Source organism: Tasmannia lanceolata, unplaced genomic scaffold, assembly GCF_043159265.1.
Source record: "Tasmannia lanceolata isolate RefF3 unplaced genomic scaffold, GAP_Taslan_0.1 ptg000020l, whole genome shotgun sequence".
NCBI lineage: Eukaryota > Viridiplantae > Streptophyta > Magnoliopsida > Canellales > Winteraceae > Tasmannia > Tasmannia lanceolata.
Window position 1 is genome coordinate 20879622 of NW_027518697.1, and position 18271 is coordinate 20897892.

At 38.2% G+C, this 18271-nt stretch overlaps 1 protein-coding gene across 1 annotated transcript in view; it reads right to left on the reverse strand.

Annotated features, from left to right (window-relative positions):
- Positions 1-5199: 5199 nt before the first annotated feature.
- The window catches only part of LOC143854724 (lysine--tRNA ligase, cytoplasmic-like), a 28522-nt gene continuing 15450 nt past the window's right edge, over positions 5200-18271 (reverse strand). The window contains exons 7-17 of the mRNA XM_077364823.1: positions 17071-17189; positions 16883-16963; positions 14610-14735; positions 14223-14505; positions 13969-14065; positions 13466-13622; positions 7461-7604; positions 7299-7367; positions 7068-7211; positions 6906-6957; positions 5200-5444 (exon numbers count right to left, since the gene is read on the reverse strand). Coding sequence (XP_077220938.1) covers positions 5440-5444; positions 6906-6957; positions 7068-7211; positions 7299-7367; positions 7461-7604; positions 13466-13622; positions 13969-14065; positions 14223-14505; positions 14610-14735; positions 16883-16963; positions 17071-17189 — 1277 coding nt within the window. The 3' untranslated portion in view covers positions 5200-5439. The remainder of the gene's footprint in view (positions 5445-6905; positions 6958-7067; positions 7212-7298; positions 7368-7460; positions 7605-13465; positions 13623-13968; positions 14066-14222; positions 14506-14609; positions 14736-16882; positions 16964-17070; positions 17190-18271) is intronic.

Sequence of the window (18271 nt, forward strand, 5' to 3'; positions counted from 1 at the left end):
ATTGAGAAATAATAAAATATTACTTTAAAGATAATGATTGACGTTGGGTTGTGAATTTGTCTGGAAGGGCAACATACGAGGACTCTGATCATGTCAGAAGGGTATTGGGGTATTTTTTCCACCCGATTTTGAAGAATCACCAATGTTTGATGATTGTTTTAAAAAGTATGTGAGATACGTAATTTTCGGTAATTACTACCCACATTCCGTACTTTTCTCTTAGGAAAACCGATCGGGTAGGAAGGGAAAATTTCAAGTTTAATACAATATTCCTTAAAAAAAATAGTAAATAAACAAAAACACAAAAGAACACATTTAAAATTGGGAAATGGTTTCAGCGCTCAAGTGTTTTGATAAACATGCGCTCCACTTGTTTGTCGTGTATTATTTAAAGGGATGTCAGAGGATATTATTGTTCTCAAAAAGCTCTTAAAGCCCTTTAAATACTACATGACAAACAAGTGGCGCTCATGTTTATCAAAACACTTGAGCGCATAAATCATTTCCCTTCAAATTTTGTCATTTACAAAAAAATATAAATGAGGTAAAGTTGGAAAATTGGAAAATTGGCCAAAATGTGTTTAATATGCTTTAAAGCGTTTTGAATGTGTTTTAAATGTTTTCCTAAAAAAACAGAATTTTTCATTATAAAAGTTTTAAAATGGAGTATTAAACGGCAACCAATGAAATGCATTTTTCTCAACAAAAAAAAAAAAAAAACAGTTTAAAATGGGGTTTTGCTAACTATGTTTATGACTACTAGATGGCCCGGGGTGAGTTCTAGGATTAGGTCCGAGTGAGTTGTACAAAAAAAGTTATTCACTTTTTTTTCTTTTATTTTATTATTATTATTATTTTTGTGTGTGGATGGCATAGGCCGTATCCACGACCAAAACTTCAAAAGTACTTGTGGGGCCACCTGCCCTTGTCCAAACCATTTATCCCCTGGACCTTGTTATGGATTGGGCCATAGAGCAAAATTCCATCCAATTGAGGATTCTAATCCTCTAAGATGTGGCAACTGAGGCTTAGTTTGGCAACACTTCTCATTTTGAGTGGATGAAGCAGGCAAAAATGGGAGAATGGGAATCGCCTTCGAAAAACTATTTGTCCAGTACCCAAACAAAAGGTAGGATTTGGAGAAACGAGTATCATGGGTTGGGTTTGCCAAATAAATTATTCTCGAATTTTTTTGGGAAATGATTCAACACAAATATGTTTTGATACGAGACGCTCATGTTGCTTGTCTTTTAGTATTTAAAGAGCTGTAAAAGGGTTTTTACGGTTCCCAAGAAGCACTTACATGACAATTAAATTAAATGCTAAAAGACAAGATAAATGATCACATGAGTAAAAATAGTTGTGCTGAAATCATTTCCTTTTTTTTTTTTTTTTAAATTATCAGTATAGAAAAAGACATCAAAGTGCTTGCAGATAATGATTCCCGAGCATAACCTAAGGCTGCATTTGGAAACCATTCTCTTGATTATCATACTAGAATGAAATATTAGGATGAATTTTCTTCAGTGCTAGGAACAAAATTGCATTTGCTAATAAACTTAGGGCCCGTTTGGATGCCGAGAAGATTTTGATTTGGATTTCTCACATTTGCAGCCCTTTTTGTGTTGTGATTTGGATCCGGATCAAATCCCTTGGATTTCCAAATCAGCAATTGACAGTGAAAAAATTCAGATTTCCAAATATGTTGTGGAAATAAGTAATTGAAAATCCACAAATCTAGCAGTTTCCTTTCACCCTCTTTGCTCCTCAACCTCTCCCCTCCCGTAGAAAGTACTTACTCTCTCTCTCTCTCTCTCTCTCTCTCTCTCTCTCATTTACATGAGCTGGCAGATCTATTCATTATGTATTCAAAACTCAATTCCAAATCCAAACACAAAATATGAGGTATCCAAACGGGCCCTTAGGGAAATGATAAATGTGCCCCTTTTCATCACTTGGGACACCTAGCTATACAAGTGAAATTAATTATGTAGTGCTCATTTTTGGGATGCATGTGTCATTACTCTTTGAGAAGAATATATACTTTAAAAAAGGGCTTGACCAGTGATACATGTGACTCGAATGAATCAAACACAAGTCTAAGGCGTATTTGGAGAAGAAAACACACTTTAATAGATACTTGGAGAAAAAAATCGGATTTGGCAAAACGAGGAATGCGGCCATGGTAAAAGGGAGTTGACTCAGGGGAGTCCACGATGACACGGGAAGTTTTAAAACTATGCTTATCAGCACTAAAAATATCTATGGGCAAAATCCCATCAAAGTTGCAACACCTTATAATTCTGGTGAGATACCCTAAAGAAAATTATGAAGACAACGAACGCATCCTCTTAACAAGTCAATTGAGATACCAAATTGCAACAAAACCCAATAAAATACAAGACGAAATCATCACAGGCTAGATTTGAAAGCCAGTCATAGCTTTGCCGAACTTCTCAAAGTTGCTTAGTGGAGTGTGATGCTTTCGGTGGCGTTATAGGTGGTATTAGGGGTGCAAGTTTGGCCCTGTCAGCCCTGACCCGCGAGCCCGAATAGGATCAGGGCTGAATTTTCCAACCCTGAGGGCGGCTCAGGGTTCATTTTTTTAGACCCTGACTCAGGTCGGGTCGGGTTCTAGGTTAATGCCTCGGGTATCCTGACCCGGCCCGACCCTAAGTTTTCTATTATAGAATTGAACCATATGTGCATGTTTCTTTTGCTAATGTTTTCTATTATCTTGGATTGATGTTTTTTTAGATTATTATTATTAATTGTCTCTATTGCCCGTCATGTTGTTGAATTCATATTGTCTTATTTTGTTCTCTTTCTCTGTTTATTGATCATTTTGTTCTATATGATAAGTGGTTGCTTTATTTTTGGCACTCTTAACAGGTATTTGCACTAGGGTCAATTAGGGCCGGCCCTGCCCAATCAGGGCCAATCAGGGCGGGCCAGTGCCAGCACTGAGCCCTGTAGGGCGGGCAATGGGTTGAGGTTTTTCGACCCTGTTGCAGCCCTAGGTGGTATGGTCTCTCAAGAGGGAGTAACGATTGGGTTTGTAACCAAACAAATGTTGCCCAAACACCAAGGGCTTTCTACTTATGAATGTGATCTATTGGCGATCGTTTTAGCAGTTAGTAAATGACGTCCTTATTTGTTAGGCACACATTTTCAGATATGAACAGCTAGGGCTCTAATAATTAATAATTAATGCTCCATAACTTAATAATTTCTTATATCTTATTGCTTAGACTAAAACAAGTTCATATCTTATTGCTTAGACTAGGACCAGCATTGTTTTAAAACTGATAATTTAGATGCTCTTTTTTCTTATACTTTACATAAGAGTGTACCTTCTTAGAAAGGGATTTGCTAGGGACCATCAAATAAGGCATTTCACAGATGGTCTGTTGCATGTCAGACCAACTACGAAAGCTCACTTTTCAGCAGATTTTGTCATCATTCACGAGGTGGCTGGTCTTACATGCAACAGATTATCTACAAAATGCCTTCTGCAATGGTCCCTAGCAAATCCCTCTTAGAAAATGTTGCTCAAAGTACATGTTTAAACTTCAAACTACATAATATATGCAAGCACATATTGTATATTGTAAATAGGTCCATATGAAATGTTCTTCAGTCTCTTCAAGTAATTCGTTGTGGTGAAAACAGCAGTCATGAAGCATAGACTCTGGTGTGGCAATGACATTGACACCAATGATGAATGCAAGGCACGATGCAGCATGACTCTGGAGTGGCAATGGCAACACCCAACCGTTGCTTGACATAGCAGTAGGAGGTCGCCTGGTGTTTTTTTTTGTTCTTCTATACTGACAAATATAAAACCTGGTGCACTAGAAACATGAGTAGGATAATGGGCATAGTTTGAACTAAGGAAGTGTTACGACTTGAGTAGGGTGATGGACAACACATATCTAGCAATTGATACTCTATAACTTATGTAAATTGCAGCCACTAATATTAATTACTAGAACCTTTAACTGTTTATCAGAATATTTTGATGAGAATTTACTTTTGAAATGAGTAATTTTGTAAAGTTTGCGTTATCCATAACGTGTTCGGCAATGATTCAAATTCTCGAAGAATAAACGGGCAAAAATAGGAGATTCAGTGATACTCTGCAAAGCTTTGAAGTCTGATTCTCCCACACTATTCTGACGAGATTTAAAGAATCTGGCTTTGCAAGTCGTGTTAATTTTTTTTTTCTCAATTTACAAACAGGCTATTTGCCCTGTTGCCCAACAAATGAACAGTCTGGATCATCTCATGAAGTGGGCCCCACGGTACTTTTTTTCTTCAAAAATACAGATCTTCTCAAAACAAACCAAATAAAATCTTCACTCGATTCGATTGAAAGAAAAAAATAACCCCAGACCTGGCTAATCCACATATGATCTGTACCATCAAAGCATATGAAAATAATGAGACGCTTGATCTTAATGGGCCCCACTATGCGTGTACGTTTGGATGGCCGGGATCAGGAATCGATATTGGCATCCTATTCTACCATCTGTTTCCAGCCCAGGGGCTGATTCCAGTGTAATCAGTATAGGGTTGCAAATTGCACTTCCCGATTCCAGTATGTTTGGATTGCTCCTCAGGAACGAAATCAGGGGGCATGAATCAAGGCCACAAGAGATGGCATTCTGATTCTACCTGTCGGAATGAAATTTTTATTGTATTTATTTGAATTAATTTGTTTATTTTAAGTTTTTCCATTCAATTGACAGGAATCAGAATAGAAATCGTTCTGAAGCAACTAGGAATTTGAATTCACGATTAACTCTTCCATTTACAGCCTAGGGGTGCAACTCGGCCGGGTTGGGTAGAGGCTGACAATAGCCCAACCTGAGGTAGCACTCCTTCAAGCCTAACACTACCCAACCGTGACCTCGAGTCGATGAGGGCAAAACCTAACCCAACCCACCTCTAAATCTCTCAAGCCTAAGCCAACCCAACCCAACCCAACCCATCTTTTCCAAATTGGGTCGGGTTGGCCCGGGCCAAAAATAGAAAAAATACAAAAAAAATGTAACCCTAGGATTTTGAAAGTCGTAATAAAATTAGACAGGCTGGGGTCGGGTTCCGTTGCCCAAGGCCTCAACCCTAACCCAACCCGAAATCAAAGAGGCCATTATTTTCCATCCAACCAACACAAGAACAAAATTACAATTGCTATGTTCAACTCAAAAGGTGATTTTACTGCTAATATAAGTATGTATAAGAAACCAATGTCTTTGAGAAGTAAGTACAAAAAGATGAACAAAATCTGTATTTCCCTTCAATGAACATGGGAAGGGAACTCTAATAAGGTGCAATTTTAGATATAGATTTACCTGAAACAATCGATGTGTGATACTAGAACGATTCCATGAGAAAAGGAGTTGTCACCGCCACATTCTGAAATGATCTCCAACCCTAAGCTGCAAATAACCAAAAGAAGCCAGTAACTTGCCATAAGATTCAATCTGCCCTTCTTCAAACCCACATACACAAAAGGGAATGGCTAAGGAAAAATATATGGGGGCTGTTTGGTATTACATATCTGCTGTTTGGTTGGTATTTATATCAGAACTGGGATCCCGCTTATTCCTTCTCCGGTTAAGCAGGATTCTTATTCCACCACCCAAACAGCCGCATAGTAGACCTCCACTACAGGTTTAACTATCACCAGCTAGTTTTAGAAGTGAACCCAGTTGTATTGAAGGGTTATAACAATTATCCATAGCAAGTTTGTCTACTAGGACAGAACAAAGTTTCCTCTACAAAAACTGTGTACATAATATAATGGAATGACCTTTAGGGGCCGTTTGGATACGCGGATTTTAGAATCCAGGTTTTAGTTTGAAAACAGTGTTAAAAAGTGTTAAATTTGAAAAACATGAAAAAAAAATGAGGGAAATAGTAAAATATAATGCAAGTTAAATTTGAAAAACAAAAAGTTAACTCCATTTAAACATGTTTCAATGTTACGTTGTGAGTATTAGGCTACCGTAAATCATCATATGCTATATTAAGTTCGAATTTAGTAATGATGTAGGTTACAAAATAAAAATTAGTAAAAAAACTCTAATTTATAGAAGATAAAAAGTATATATAAGAATAAAAAGTACTAAACTATTGCATCATAGACCCATGGATCTAGTGCCAAATACATGGGTCTATAATGGCCTCAGGAATTTAACTAAAGGTTGACAAACATATAATGTCAAACTACAAGTTATTTCAAAAACAAAATCCCCAAAAACGAATGCTCAATGTGAAGGTTTCAGTCAAACTTACTGTTTCTTAGACCCATGATTTGGTTCCAAATCCATGGATCTCCTAATGTTTAGACCAAAATATTCTGAAACTAACCAAAATAAACAGAAACAAATGAAAACATACATACAGAATAACTTAAGCTCACATCAATGAAACTGAGTTGTTTGGCTGTAACAACTTGGTTTTTAAAAATTATAAACAATTATGGAGACAGCCAAATGCATTACTTAGAGAGAGAGAGAGAGAGAGAGAGAATGTCCGTGTGTGTGTATGTGTGTGTGTGTGAGAGAGAGAGAGAGAGAGAGAGAGAGCTTGTAGATGCACCAGCATTATCCAGTGCATGGTACTCTATATTTCCTTTCTTGTGTTTGAGCTTTGAAGTCTCAAGAGAGAAGCTCTCCACGCAACACGAAAATGTTTTTCTTAATTTCACTATAAGCCTAGACTCTGGAAGACCATCAAGAAAAGGGGTACAGGGACTGCGGAGAGTACCAATTCCCAAACGAGTATAAAGAAGGTTCGCCTCTACCCATGCTAAAATAGGAAGATACGGAAGTAGCGCAATTAATTTTTTTTCAATAAGGTTCATGGAAAATAAATGAGAGATTTGAATGAGCTACCTTTAGAAGAAGGCTCGTCTTGAGGCTTCATGGCCGGAAAGAGAAGAACTTCCTGTGCCAGTCATAAGAGTTACAACCAATATTATTAAATAACACATCTGGAAGAGTAGAATTTTGACACAAATAAACAAAAAAATAAATTTTGACATGGTAATACCCAACCTTTATATTTTGTGAATCAGTAAGCAACATTGTAAGCCGATCAATCCCCAATCCCCAGCCACCCGTCGGGGGCAACCCGTACTCAAGAGCTGTGCAAAATGTTTCATCTAAAGCCATTGCCTCATCGTCGCCCGATTGTCGATCCTGGAACCAAATTTACATTTGAACAAAATTTTCATGGCAATGTCGTAAAGTTCAATCAATCAGATGGCTTCCATTAAACAATGGTACCTTCAGTTGTTCAGCAAAACGCTCACGTTGTACAACAGGATCATTTAATTCCGTATATGCATTGCATATCTGAGAAGTTATGACAGTGATTATAAGAGGAAAGACTAAGAAAGCAAAAAAGATAATTAGTCTGAAAAACATGAAATAATGGGATTGGCGTACCTCATGCTTGTTGACAAACAATTCGAAACGCTCAGTCAACCCTGGCTTCGATCTGTGCCACTTTGCTAATGGGCTCATTATCTCTGGATGGTTGATAATAAAAGTAGGGTTTACGCATGTCTCCTCCAAGAAATGACCCACAAGCTGCCATCCAATTATAATCACAAAATATGTCACCCATACATTTCATTGCATCTGAACTGAAAACAGATGCTAAGGGCAACAAAGTTCTCGCATGTTTTTCTCGTAGTATGCATCGACTTTCTTTAGACAAATGGAATTTGCACCAATTAACATCCAAAATACAGAAGATATAGTACAAAAATGTATCTAATTGTTCCTACTAGAATTATTTTATTATTTGCATTATTTAGTAATGAATAAAAAACTTGAAGAACACTGCCCCGTCAATCAAATATGATTAACTGTTTAATGAGCTGTGGCAAGCACATCCATTGAACTGGCATGCATCCAATTGACCATATGCACATCCACTTTAGCATGCATGATGCATACACAAGATTAATTATAAGTAATACTAGATAAATCATTACATCACAACAACTCCTTATTCCATTTTTCACATCTTTTCGAAAAACTACAAAATGTGAACCCACACATCCTTTAGACTAAGCATATAGCTAACAGGAAAAGAATCGAAAACTTGAGATCACCGTGAGAAACACATCTTTTCAAGTCACGGTGTTGCTCATCAAACCACTGTTTAAAAGCTCCTCAAGTCAATCACTGACTCACCCGAGTCAACTCCAATTTACCGTGGAGTTCTCGTCCGAGTTCGAGTTTTGCACTACCAAGTCAATCAACAACTTTGCCCAAATCAGCTCTATTTTTCCCTGTCAGAGAAAGTTGACTGTGCCAATCATTTACTTGCTTGTGTCAACTCCGTGTTACCTTGACCGAGTTCTCATCTGAGTCCAAATTTTTTAAATTTTTTTCACTTTTTTGTATAGGTTATAGACCAACTAATTAGCCGAAGTCCTTTCTATTGCCCCTTTCTTATTTGGGATAAAAGACATAATGTCGTATTAATGTCCTAGCTTATCCTCCCTCATGAACTTCTTTAAACACTTCCGTAGACCCATTCTTACGAATCCAATTCTTGGTAAAATGCTTTCAGAAATCCATTCTTTCTTTGCACATTTATCTCTTTCCATGCTAAAAATTGCTCAATGAATCTATCTTCCTCAAGTTCCATTTCTAGCCAACAACCCTTTTCTGCTCCCAAATATATACAAGTGTGGCCATCATGGAGAGGTCTACATGATATTTTTAAGGAGTGGAGTCTCTTAAAGAAATTTAACATGACTTCCTTGATCTTATTCTTTCTCTTTTACTGGCTTCTTTCCGTTATTGAAAGCAATAAATTGATATTATTCTCCTTTTGAGATTAGCCATTGGGTGAAAGAAAAAGGCATTTATGTCTCCTTCCATTAGCCATACAACTGCCAACTTTAGCCTCCAACTTCCCACTTGAGATCTTCAAACTGGTTCTTTATGACTTCTCTTTCCATCTTTTCCTCTTCCAATTCGGATATAACCCCCTTGATAGCACCAACATCTTCTTCTTTTTTGAAAGATAACCTTCATTAATCAAAACGAAACCGAGCAGGGGACAAGATGTCCCCAGCCGGTCAACATACCGATCAGCCCTTGAAACTTACATAAAAGAGAAATGTAAGACAGTAACCACTACCCAACCCCATTCCCTGTTACAATTCCGGGAGTTGTGATGCTCATCAAGTCCAAATTGGCCAATTCATCCGCTAATTCGTTAGCCGAACGCCTCCTGTGTGGTTGATAACTGGACGCACCAAATTGACTAAGACCTTCACTTCCGCAATGTAATTTCGAAGCCGCCAAGGCCCCTTTGCTTTTTCAGTGGCCAAAGCAATCACGTTAGCTGAATCCCCCTGTACAATTACAGGCTTTGAGTAATTTAACGAGTACCATTTAATGCCAAAGAATAACGCCCTCACTTCCGCCTCTTTAGCATCACATGTTCCAATCGGCCCCGAATAGGACATCAAAGTTTGCCCCCTCTTGTCCCGAATAAGGCCTCCAATCCCCGCCATCCCAGGATTGCAAATAGAGCTACCATCAAAATTCAATTTTAGCCATCCCGAAGGTGGAGCCGCCCATTTCGGAGAAATTTTAGGCGGTATCTTCTTTTCCCAGATCCGCATTCCAATTTCTAATCATTTCCCTACTTCCGTATGATATCCCCTAAGTGATTTTCACCCATGAAATCAGTTCCACCCGCACTTCAATACTAATTCAATCCATAGATTTATTTTTTCGCCAAATATACGATTGTTCCTCTCTTTCTAAATACACCAAATGAGGGCATATGGTAAAAGTTTCCAAAGCTTTTGTCCAGTCTCACCGAAAGCCCCCCCCCCCCCCATCCAATTCATACCCTATGGATCGACTTCTGGAATACCCACTTAACTCCAAATGCTTTAATCAGGCCCGTCCAGAGACGATACGAGAACTGACAATGTAGTAGATGATCGATCGACTCCGCCTCATTGCACAACACGCACCAGCTAGCCATGTGTATTTTCATTTCCTTTAGGCAATCACATGTGCTAATTTTTTTTGTGTACAACAATCCAAGCAAAAGCAATCACCCTCAGAGGCGCGATTGATTTCCAGATAGAAGCCCGCTGGGATGCCTTTTTGTGTCATTATTCAATTCAGAAATGAAAGATTTAGCAGAAAAATCTCTTTGAGCGTTAGGGACCCAGATTCTCTCGTCGGGCTCAACAGAGCAGTATTGGGCATGTAAAAGTTGGAGAAGGGAAGCCAGAACAGAGATTTCATCGTCTTTCAGATCTCTGCGTAACCTAATATCCCAAAATAATTGCCTGTCAACGTGATTCCTTACCATGTATTCCAATACATGGCCTCCTTGTTCACAGCCGGATTGAATAGTGATGGGAATGCCATACGAAGAATCTTTTCACCTACGCATAAGTCCAGCCCTCTAGACTCGAATCACGCAGTAAACACCCCTATTTCGGATAATATCAACCGATTTCTTTTGTAAATCCACGTCTTTTTCAAAATATGAACCAAGGTTAATCGCTATAAAGGATAAAAAGCGAAGGTTTTTCGATAAAGTTCTTTAAAAACTGCCAAGACAAGTCAAGAGGCAGGGTTTACCCGAGCATGAGGGGTGCCTAACACCTTCCCCAAATGTAACCATATCCCTTGCTCAGATTTCTGTAAAGATTATGCCTAAAAACAGAGTAAAATTACGAGTTCTAGGCCCAGACCTAGAGGATAACTTTGGTTACTGCTCTTCCAATGAAATTCGGATCTTTATCCCGAATTCATCGGAAAAGCAGACACAGGTCCTAGGCCCTAACATAGGTGGCGACTCTGAGAGACTCTTTTGCGTGAAATTTGGATCTTGGTCCCAAGTTCACGGAAAACGCAGACACGACACATTCACGCTAGAACAATAGACCCCCACGCACAAACGTGGCGCTCGGGATCCTGGACCCACAGTACCAAACAACCTTCCCAATGTACCAACAGTCGAGCTTGCCCAGGCATGGAGCGGGATGCCATAGAACCGCATCCATATCGCCTTCGCCCCAGTCTTATGCGCAGGATGCCATGGGTATATGGATGACAAATATTCACCAAAAACTTTAGCACCCATATGGAAAAGTTTATTTGCATGATCTTCATTCTGAAAAGTGAATAGAACCTCATTTCTACATAAGACAAATGGCTCCCTTAAATCCGGCAGACACAAGAACCATCTTGCCCATTTCCAAATCTCCTCCCCATTCCATTCGGTCTTTTTCACTTTCCCAATGAGGCATTTTTTCATAAGTCTTAGTCTTTCATCAACTTGTTCCCCATCGATCATAATCGTTTTACAGTTCCCCACTTCATCAAAAGTTGGTGTTCTGTCCTCCGGCCAAATGCGTGCTAGAGACGGCTTGACAGTCCCCCGTTTCTCCTTAACGCTTTGATCATTCCTTTGATGAGTCGAGTACTTCGTTTTGAGTCCTCCTAATCAACGACATTCCGTCCTCCTTCTGTAGTTGTGGTATTGACATCCATTGTAAAACCAGTCTCCAAGGAGGATTCTTCCATTCTCTTTCTTTTCTTATTCGTTGAGAGCGTTCTACTTTCTCCATGTCCGCCTGCGTCGATTTTCGCCCTTCTCCATGAGGTATTCAGTTCTTCAATGGCATCAGCCTCTTAATAAAGTGCAAGAGACTTCAGAATATTTCTTGTTGACAGCGCCAACATCTTCTACCTTAGTTAAATTGCCTTTTTTGGTATTTGGGGCCTTGTATGTTATTTCTCTCGAATCATTGATTTCGTTTCAACTAATTCAATTTATACATGAGTTGGAAACCTTTTCACCCTTCTACATGGATCTCCTTCCACCATTCCCAGCCTTCTTGAACGTGGTATTAAAATACAAAAGGGCTTGGATCACCCGTCCAAATCGTCATCTCAAGTACTAGCGGATTGTGATCAGAGGTTGGCTTTGGCAGTGGCCTCTGGAAAACCACCAGATAGTGTTCCTCTCATTATTTTGATATTATAAAGTGATCCAATCTGCATGACACTGGATTTGCTTGTTTGCTAAGCCATTTGTATTGTGTGTCCCCAAAAGTCGATCAGTTTATCCTTGAAACAAATCTGAGAACTTCGCCATAGTTATCAAACTTTGACATGGGTGTTCTTGTATTCTTTTCACTTGTATAGGAAATAGTGCTAAAATCTCCACAAGGACACCATAGTCCTCTCCACCATTATCAAATATTATCAAACTCTTTCCAAAACCTACGCGCTTTTGAATCAATAGGTCCAAACAATCCTCCTGCTAGTATTAACCATTGAAAGTTATTCTCCACATTTCTAAGCTTTACTAGAACAGTACATTCTCCCTATTCTAAGTCTTCACAAACAAATTTCAGTTCTTTCCAGACTAAGATGATACCCCCAGCCGACCCATCTGCCGGTAATTCCTTCCATTCTGTGTCATATTTACCGAATATCTGGTCACCTAGAGCTTCCAACACCACAACATTCATCGAATCTAACAATCAGTATGTCAACTTTTTCTCAACGTAAGATCTCTTCCATTGCCCTTCTTTTTCTCACCAGCACCTAATGATCTTATGTTCCATGTTAGAATCTTCATGCAATAATGTCTGAAGCTTTCCTTCCCCTCTTTGCAGATCCCATTTCAATCGTTAAATCTTTATGTACCATAGTTTTACTATCGATGCCCATTTCCATAGGTCCCTTTTTCCCTTTGCACTTGCTTTTTGGCTTTTCTGCTTTCTCTCTTTCTCAATTTTTTTTCCAAGGACCTACAACATATGAGATTTTCCTGTTACATTCTCCTGAAGTTTCCGCATTTCCTGACTGTTCTAGCATTTTATTTATGAAAAATGGACCACATCTGTATTCAGCCAATCACTGCATCAAGTGGGTGGGCTTTGCCAAGAAGCTACTCTTCTTATCTAAGGAAGATTAATATACAACAGTTGATGGATTAAATCAACAGCTGAAGCAACAACATAATGCCATGCATAAAATATTTCAACTAAATCAAGTGGATGTGCTATGCCAAGGGTCTACTCTTCTTCTCAAAGGAAGATTAATATGCACTTGATATTTAACAAGACGAATGTACAAAAAATTTCCACAAAAACAATATTATCACCTAAAAGCCAAAATTTTAAGCATCTCAATGAAAAAATATGTAAAATAACCTAAAACAGCATAGAAGACGTTCAGAGGGCTAAGTAATGCTTTTCTGTTCTCTTGAACTGCATTTCCATCTTCATAAATAAATTATCATTCAAAAGAAATCTTCATATTCAACTGCTGTACAAGAACTCTCTATAATGCATATTTTCAAATCATAACGCGAAAGGAAAAATAAAGCATACAGTCTTTTAACCATTACCAAGAAAAGATGCAAAAGATGTTTGAGAATTTACCTTGTCTAACAATCGAGTTGTTGTTTGAGGAGGGGGGCACTTGACATCAAACTTTACACAAGCATCTACCAAATATTTATTTGCCACTTCACTTGAAAGGTCCTTCGGAATGTTGAGTTTGGCCATAGTTTCCAACTCCTGTATCATGTCTATCCTCCTGCAGAAGTCAAGAACTTGGATAATATCCTTTCTACTGAAATTCTTACGCAATATACTAGGTTCTACCCATGGTTCTAAATTTCGGCTGACACACCGAAATTTCGGATATCAGTTCGGACCAACACCGAAAATACCAATTCCGGTGTCAGTCCAGATTTCGGCCGAAATTTCCAAATTTTTGAAATTTCAGGAAAATGTAATTTAAAAAAAAAAACAAATTTTACTTTTTCCCGAAATTTCGGTATTTCGGATGAAATTTTGGTTTCCGCCAGCCGAAACTGAAATCTCAAACCTTGGTTTTACCAACCCCAGTAGTTTGATACACCACATACTATAACACACACCTGAAAGGAGGAGAAAAGTCAATCTCTATTGGATCCTTGTCCAAACCATTTGCATGGTATTGAATTTTGTAGCCACCAGTTAGCTCCTTGACCATTCCTGTTTCAAACGAACTGCATTAAAATCCAGAGAAGGTAACATACAAAAAAAAGTAGCTATAATAATGGCATTAAATCCATAAACATACAAACAAGGCATATCAATAATACCATATTTGCACTGTTTACAAATGCATTTACACTCATCAAGGACTAACCAGCTAACATTTGTTCAGTGAGCTCCATCAAGTCATTGTAATCGGCAAAAGCCATATAAAACTCGCATGTAGTGAATTCAGGATTATGGGTCAAATCGATCCCCTCATTTCTGAATTGTTTTCCAATCTCATAAACGCGGTCCAGCCCACCAACAACCAACTCCTTAAGATAAAGTTCGGGGGCAATTCGCATGAATAATTTCATGTTTAAATCGTTATGATGGGTAACAAATGGCTTGGCAGCGGCCCCACCAGCGATCATGTTCATCATGGGTGTTTCTACCTGATGGTGAGCAAAAGCTATTAACAGAAAACGAAAGATGAATTGAAGTTTCAAAATTAGTAATATCTTATTTCAAAAAAGAATAATAAGGATTAGAGACAAACCTCCAAAAAATTAAGTTTGTCGAGGAACCGTCTAATATAAGAAATAATATTAGCTCGAGTCTTGAATATCTGCCGAACCTCCATGTTCAACATCAGATCCAAATATCGTTGCCGATATCGAGTTTCCTAAATCATGCAAAAACCAAATTTTAAGCAAGTATGGAGCATATCCTCATTTATTAATGCAGTAAATAAATAAAGTATTATCAGATGGCAAAGACCGCATACAAGACAAACCCCTAAAAGAAACAAAAAACATACGCAAAAGAAAAATATTGAAGTCACTTTGTTGAAGAGACAGTAAAGTTGCGACATGCGTCACGTGTATTGGGTTAGCGACAATAGAACCGAAAAAAATGAAGTGTTGACAGTGGTGGCATTTTCAACCAAAGAATTAGTCAATTTCAACATTTTTTGTCGTGTGACTAATACTGGGTGGGCTCCAAAGCCAGTTGATCATTCTTAGTAGGAAAGGGAAAAAAGTATTTCTGTGTGAGCTTTTGCATGCTTGGGACCATACATTTTCCTCGAATATCAGCCGTGAGAACTAAAATCTCAAGACAGTCACAGTACAATGACAGCAGGGTCAACAGAGGCATTGGCTGCTCTGTGTTCTTGAATTTCTTCAATTCCAGGCACTTAAAATAAAAAAAGCTATTATACATCTGGACTCGAATAGCAGAAGGAATAAAAAATAAACAAGTAGTTACATGGATAGCTAAAACGGGGAGAAGAATGTAAATGGGCAAGCTTTCTTCTCAGAAACCTATGTCAACTCAGGCAGACTGAAAAACCTGACAACAACAGTAGAGCTCGGGGTCACCCCCTCAAGGGCATTTGCAAGGCCTCAAGGACTTTGAGTTTGAGGAACATTAATGACTCGCCTCTTGATAATTCTTGCTGGTTTTTTTTTTTTTTTTTGAAAATGATAATTCTTGCTGGTTTACACCCTTGAGAATGAACTCTTTCACTTTATTGGAACATATAAATTCCTCGGCTCTACCGGGCAGTTATTCCACTCGCAGTTACAAAAGCATACAGATCTGTCTAAACAACAGCAGCAAGAGCAACATTGATTTGTAATAGGGACTGATTTCAAAACGGAAAGACCAGTGACAGTGGAAAGAGAAAGGAACCACAACAGACATTTTGCCTTTTCTTCGATGAATGGATACCAAAGGTAGTGTGCTACTGGAATTGAATCGCAATAAAGAAGAAAAAGAACTAAGGAAAACACTTGCGTTCCCAAGGTCATATACCTCCTCCTACGCATGGATTTAAATTTCGGTTTCGGTTTTAGCTTCACTCCCTACCAAAACCAAATGTTTTTTTTTTTTTTTTTCAAATTTCAGTCATTTCGGCCGAAATGATTACAATTTCGGTCAACATGACCAAATTCCGGCTGAAAACCAAACCGAAATCCGAAATTCGGCCGAAATTTAAAACCATGCTCCTAAGTATGTGCCACGCACGAGAGAGAGAGAGAGAGAGAGAGAGAGAGAGAGAGAGCTTAACAAATTCATTTTTTTTCTTTTTTTTATTACGGTAGTTACAGGCAGTGGTAGGCAAAAGATGAGTAGTGGGATTGAGTAATTATTTTTTGAGTGGCAATACCAGCAGAAATACATAGAATATATGAAGAGAAACACTAACAAAAGACTGTAAACTATTATATCAATAAAAAAACAAAACAACAAAAAATCAAATGTGCAGAATATAGGACAACCTGGAAAAGAAAAGAATGGAAAACCAAGTAGCTCATACGCTAACTGTTCGTACACTCTTGATAATGAGAGGGCAATCACATAAAGACAAGCTTCAAAGGACGACCATGCGTCGGTATGGAAGTACGAGACTGAACCCACTACTAATAATGGCATCATAAGAAGCCGATATAAACAGGTTTGCATCTTCATCATATTTTTTAATGATAATCATTTAAAGAAAAATATCAGATAAATTGACTTTCTAAACAAATTCTATTCTAAGATTCTGAAGAGTATTTTTGGTACGAAAAGCAAAGAAAAGTATAGTACAATCACATCAAAAGGCTAGGCAGTAGTATCTTGGAACACTTTCATCTGAAAAGGGAAGTGCCAAGAGATGCAATTACACACATATATGCATGCGTGATGGAAGAAAGAATAAGAAAGCATTGGCTTCTCAAAACTCAAGGCTTTTGGATACATAAAACTAGCCAAAATAAGTCTTCGATCCAAAACAATAGACACAACTAAGGGAAATTTTCCAAACATGAATTAATACTGAGATACCTGATCTTTTAAAATGTATGTTTCCGGATTCCTGGTATTTCCTGGAATCCATACATCAGTGGTCACCCTCGCTTCATTTTTCTGTAAACCAGTGAATAAACAATTAATATCCATCCAGCACAAAGTGACTTGCAATGACAAGGTGACATGATAAGAAATATAATAGTTTTCTTCATATGTTTCCTCACCTTTGCATAAACATTATCTGTGCCGGGAGTAGCTTTCTGCCTCGGCATCATATGGAGGCATGGTGAGAGGACCACAAATGATCTCGGGAAAATACTTAGCTCTCCTCTTTTACTCTTTCCTGCAGGTACCAATTAGAATATGTAATCAAGCATTACTTATAGTGGCATATATTGTCTCAAATACTTACAGTTCAGATATTTATTGAGCTAATATCAAATCTGACATTATTATTGGGAATTAGTGTAATAAAAATATTTATATATAATAATAATAATGGCTCAACAAGTGAAGAGTTAAATGGGGGATTATGTATAGGTTAGAAGGGGAAGGAGAGGGGGCAGATGACAAGAGGGAGGCTTGGGGTAGGCCGGTAGATAAATGGATAGGATATGTCCCTTTGAGTCAAGTGTTTCCGAGCCTCTATAGTTTAGTTAAAGATAAAAATGCCAATAATATCAGAATGTTATGAGTAGAGAGGATGTGGGTAATGCATAGGAATTTGAAAGGTCGATTAAACTTCTATGCATGTTGGAAAACTGCGATGTATCAGAGGAATGCAAGGATAAGAGATTGTGTGCACCGGATCCAATTGGAGAATTCATGGTCAATTCATTTTTCAAAGCGCTTAATTCAAAGGATAGTACCAATACATCGTTTCTTTGGAAGAGGAAATGACATCATTCCTCACAAAGTCAACATCATCCAAATTAATTGCTGCTATGAAGATCAAAGTGTCATCAGCCAACTAGGTCGTAAGTAGAAAAGAGGCAAGATGATTTTTTCTAGGGATGATTTTGAGGAAGTGGAAAAAGCAATAAGCAGAAGATGTCAAAAGGAGAAGGTTAAAGCTTGATGGATAACCACCCACCAAACATTATCAAACTAAAATTTGATGGTTGCTCTCTCTGGTCCAACTAGGAGGGACGGGGTATTCTTTAGAGACAACAAAGTTGACATCACATATCATATTCAGGGCAGATTCGACGGAGGCTGAGGTAAGAGCGCTCCCAACAGGTATAAATGCCTCTTAAATCTGAGGATAGGGGAGACTATCGATCGAAGGGGATTCATCAAACATAATCACATAGATAAGTGATGATGAGGATGGTTGGTGGAGACTTGGTCAACTTTTAAACGAGATAAAAGATAAATTGAGGTGTGTAGCAGAAGAATGTACGCATCCCTAGAAATGTCAATGAT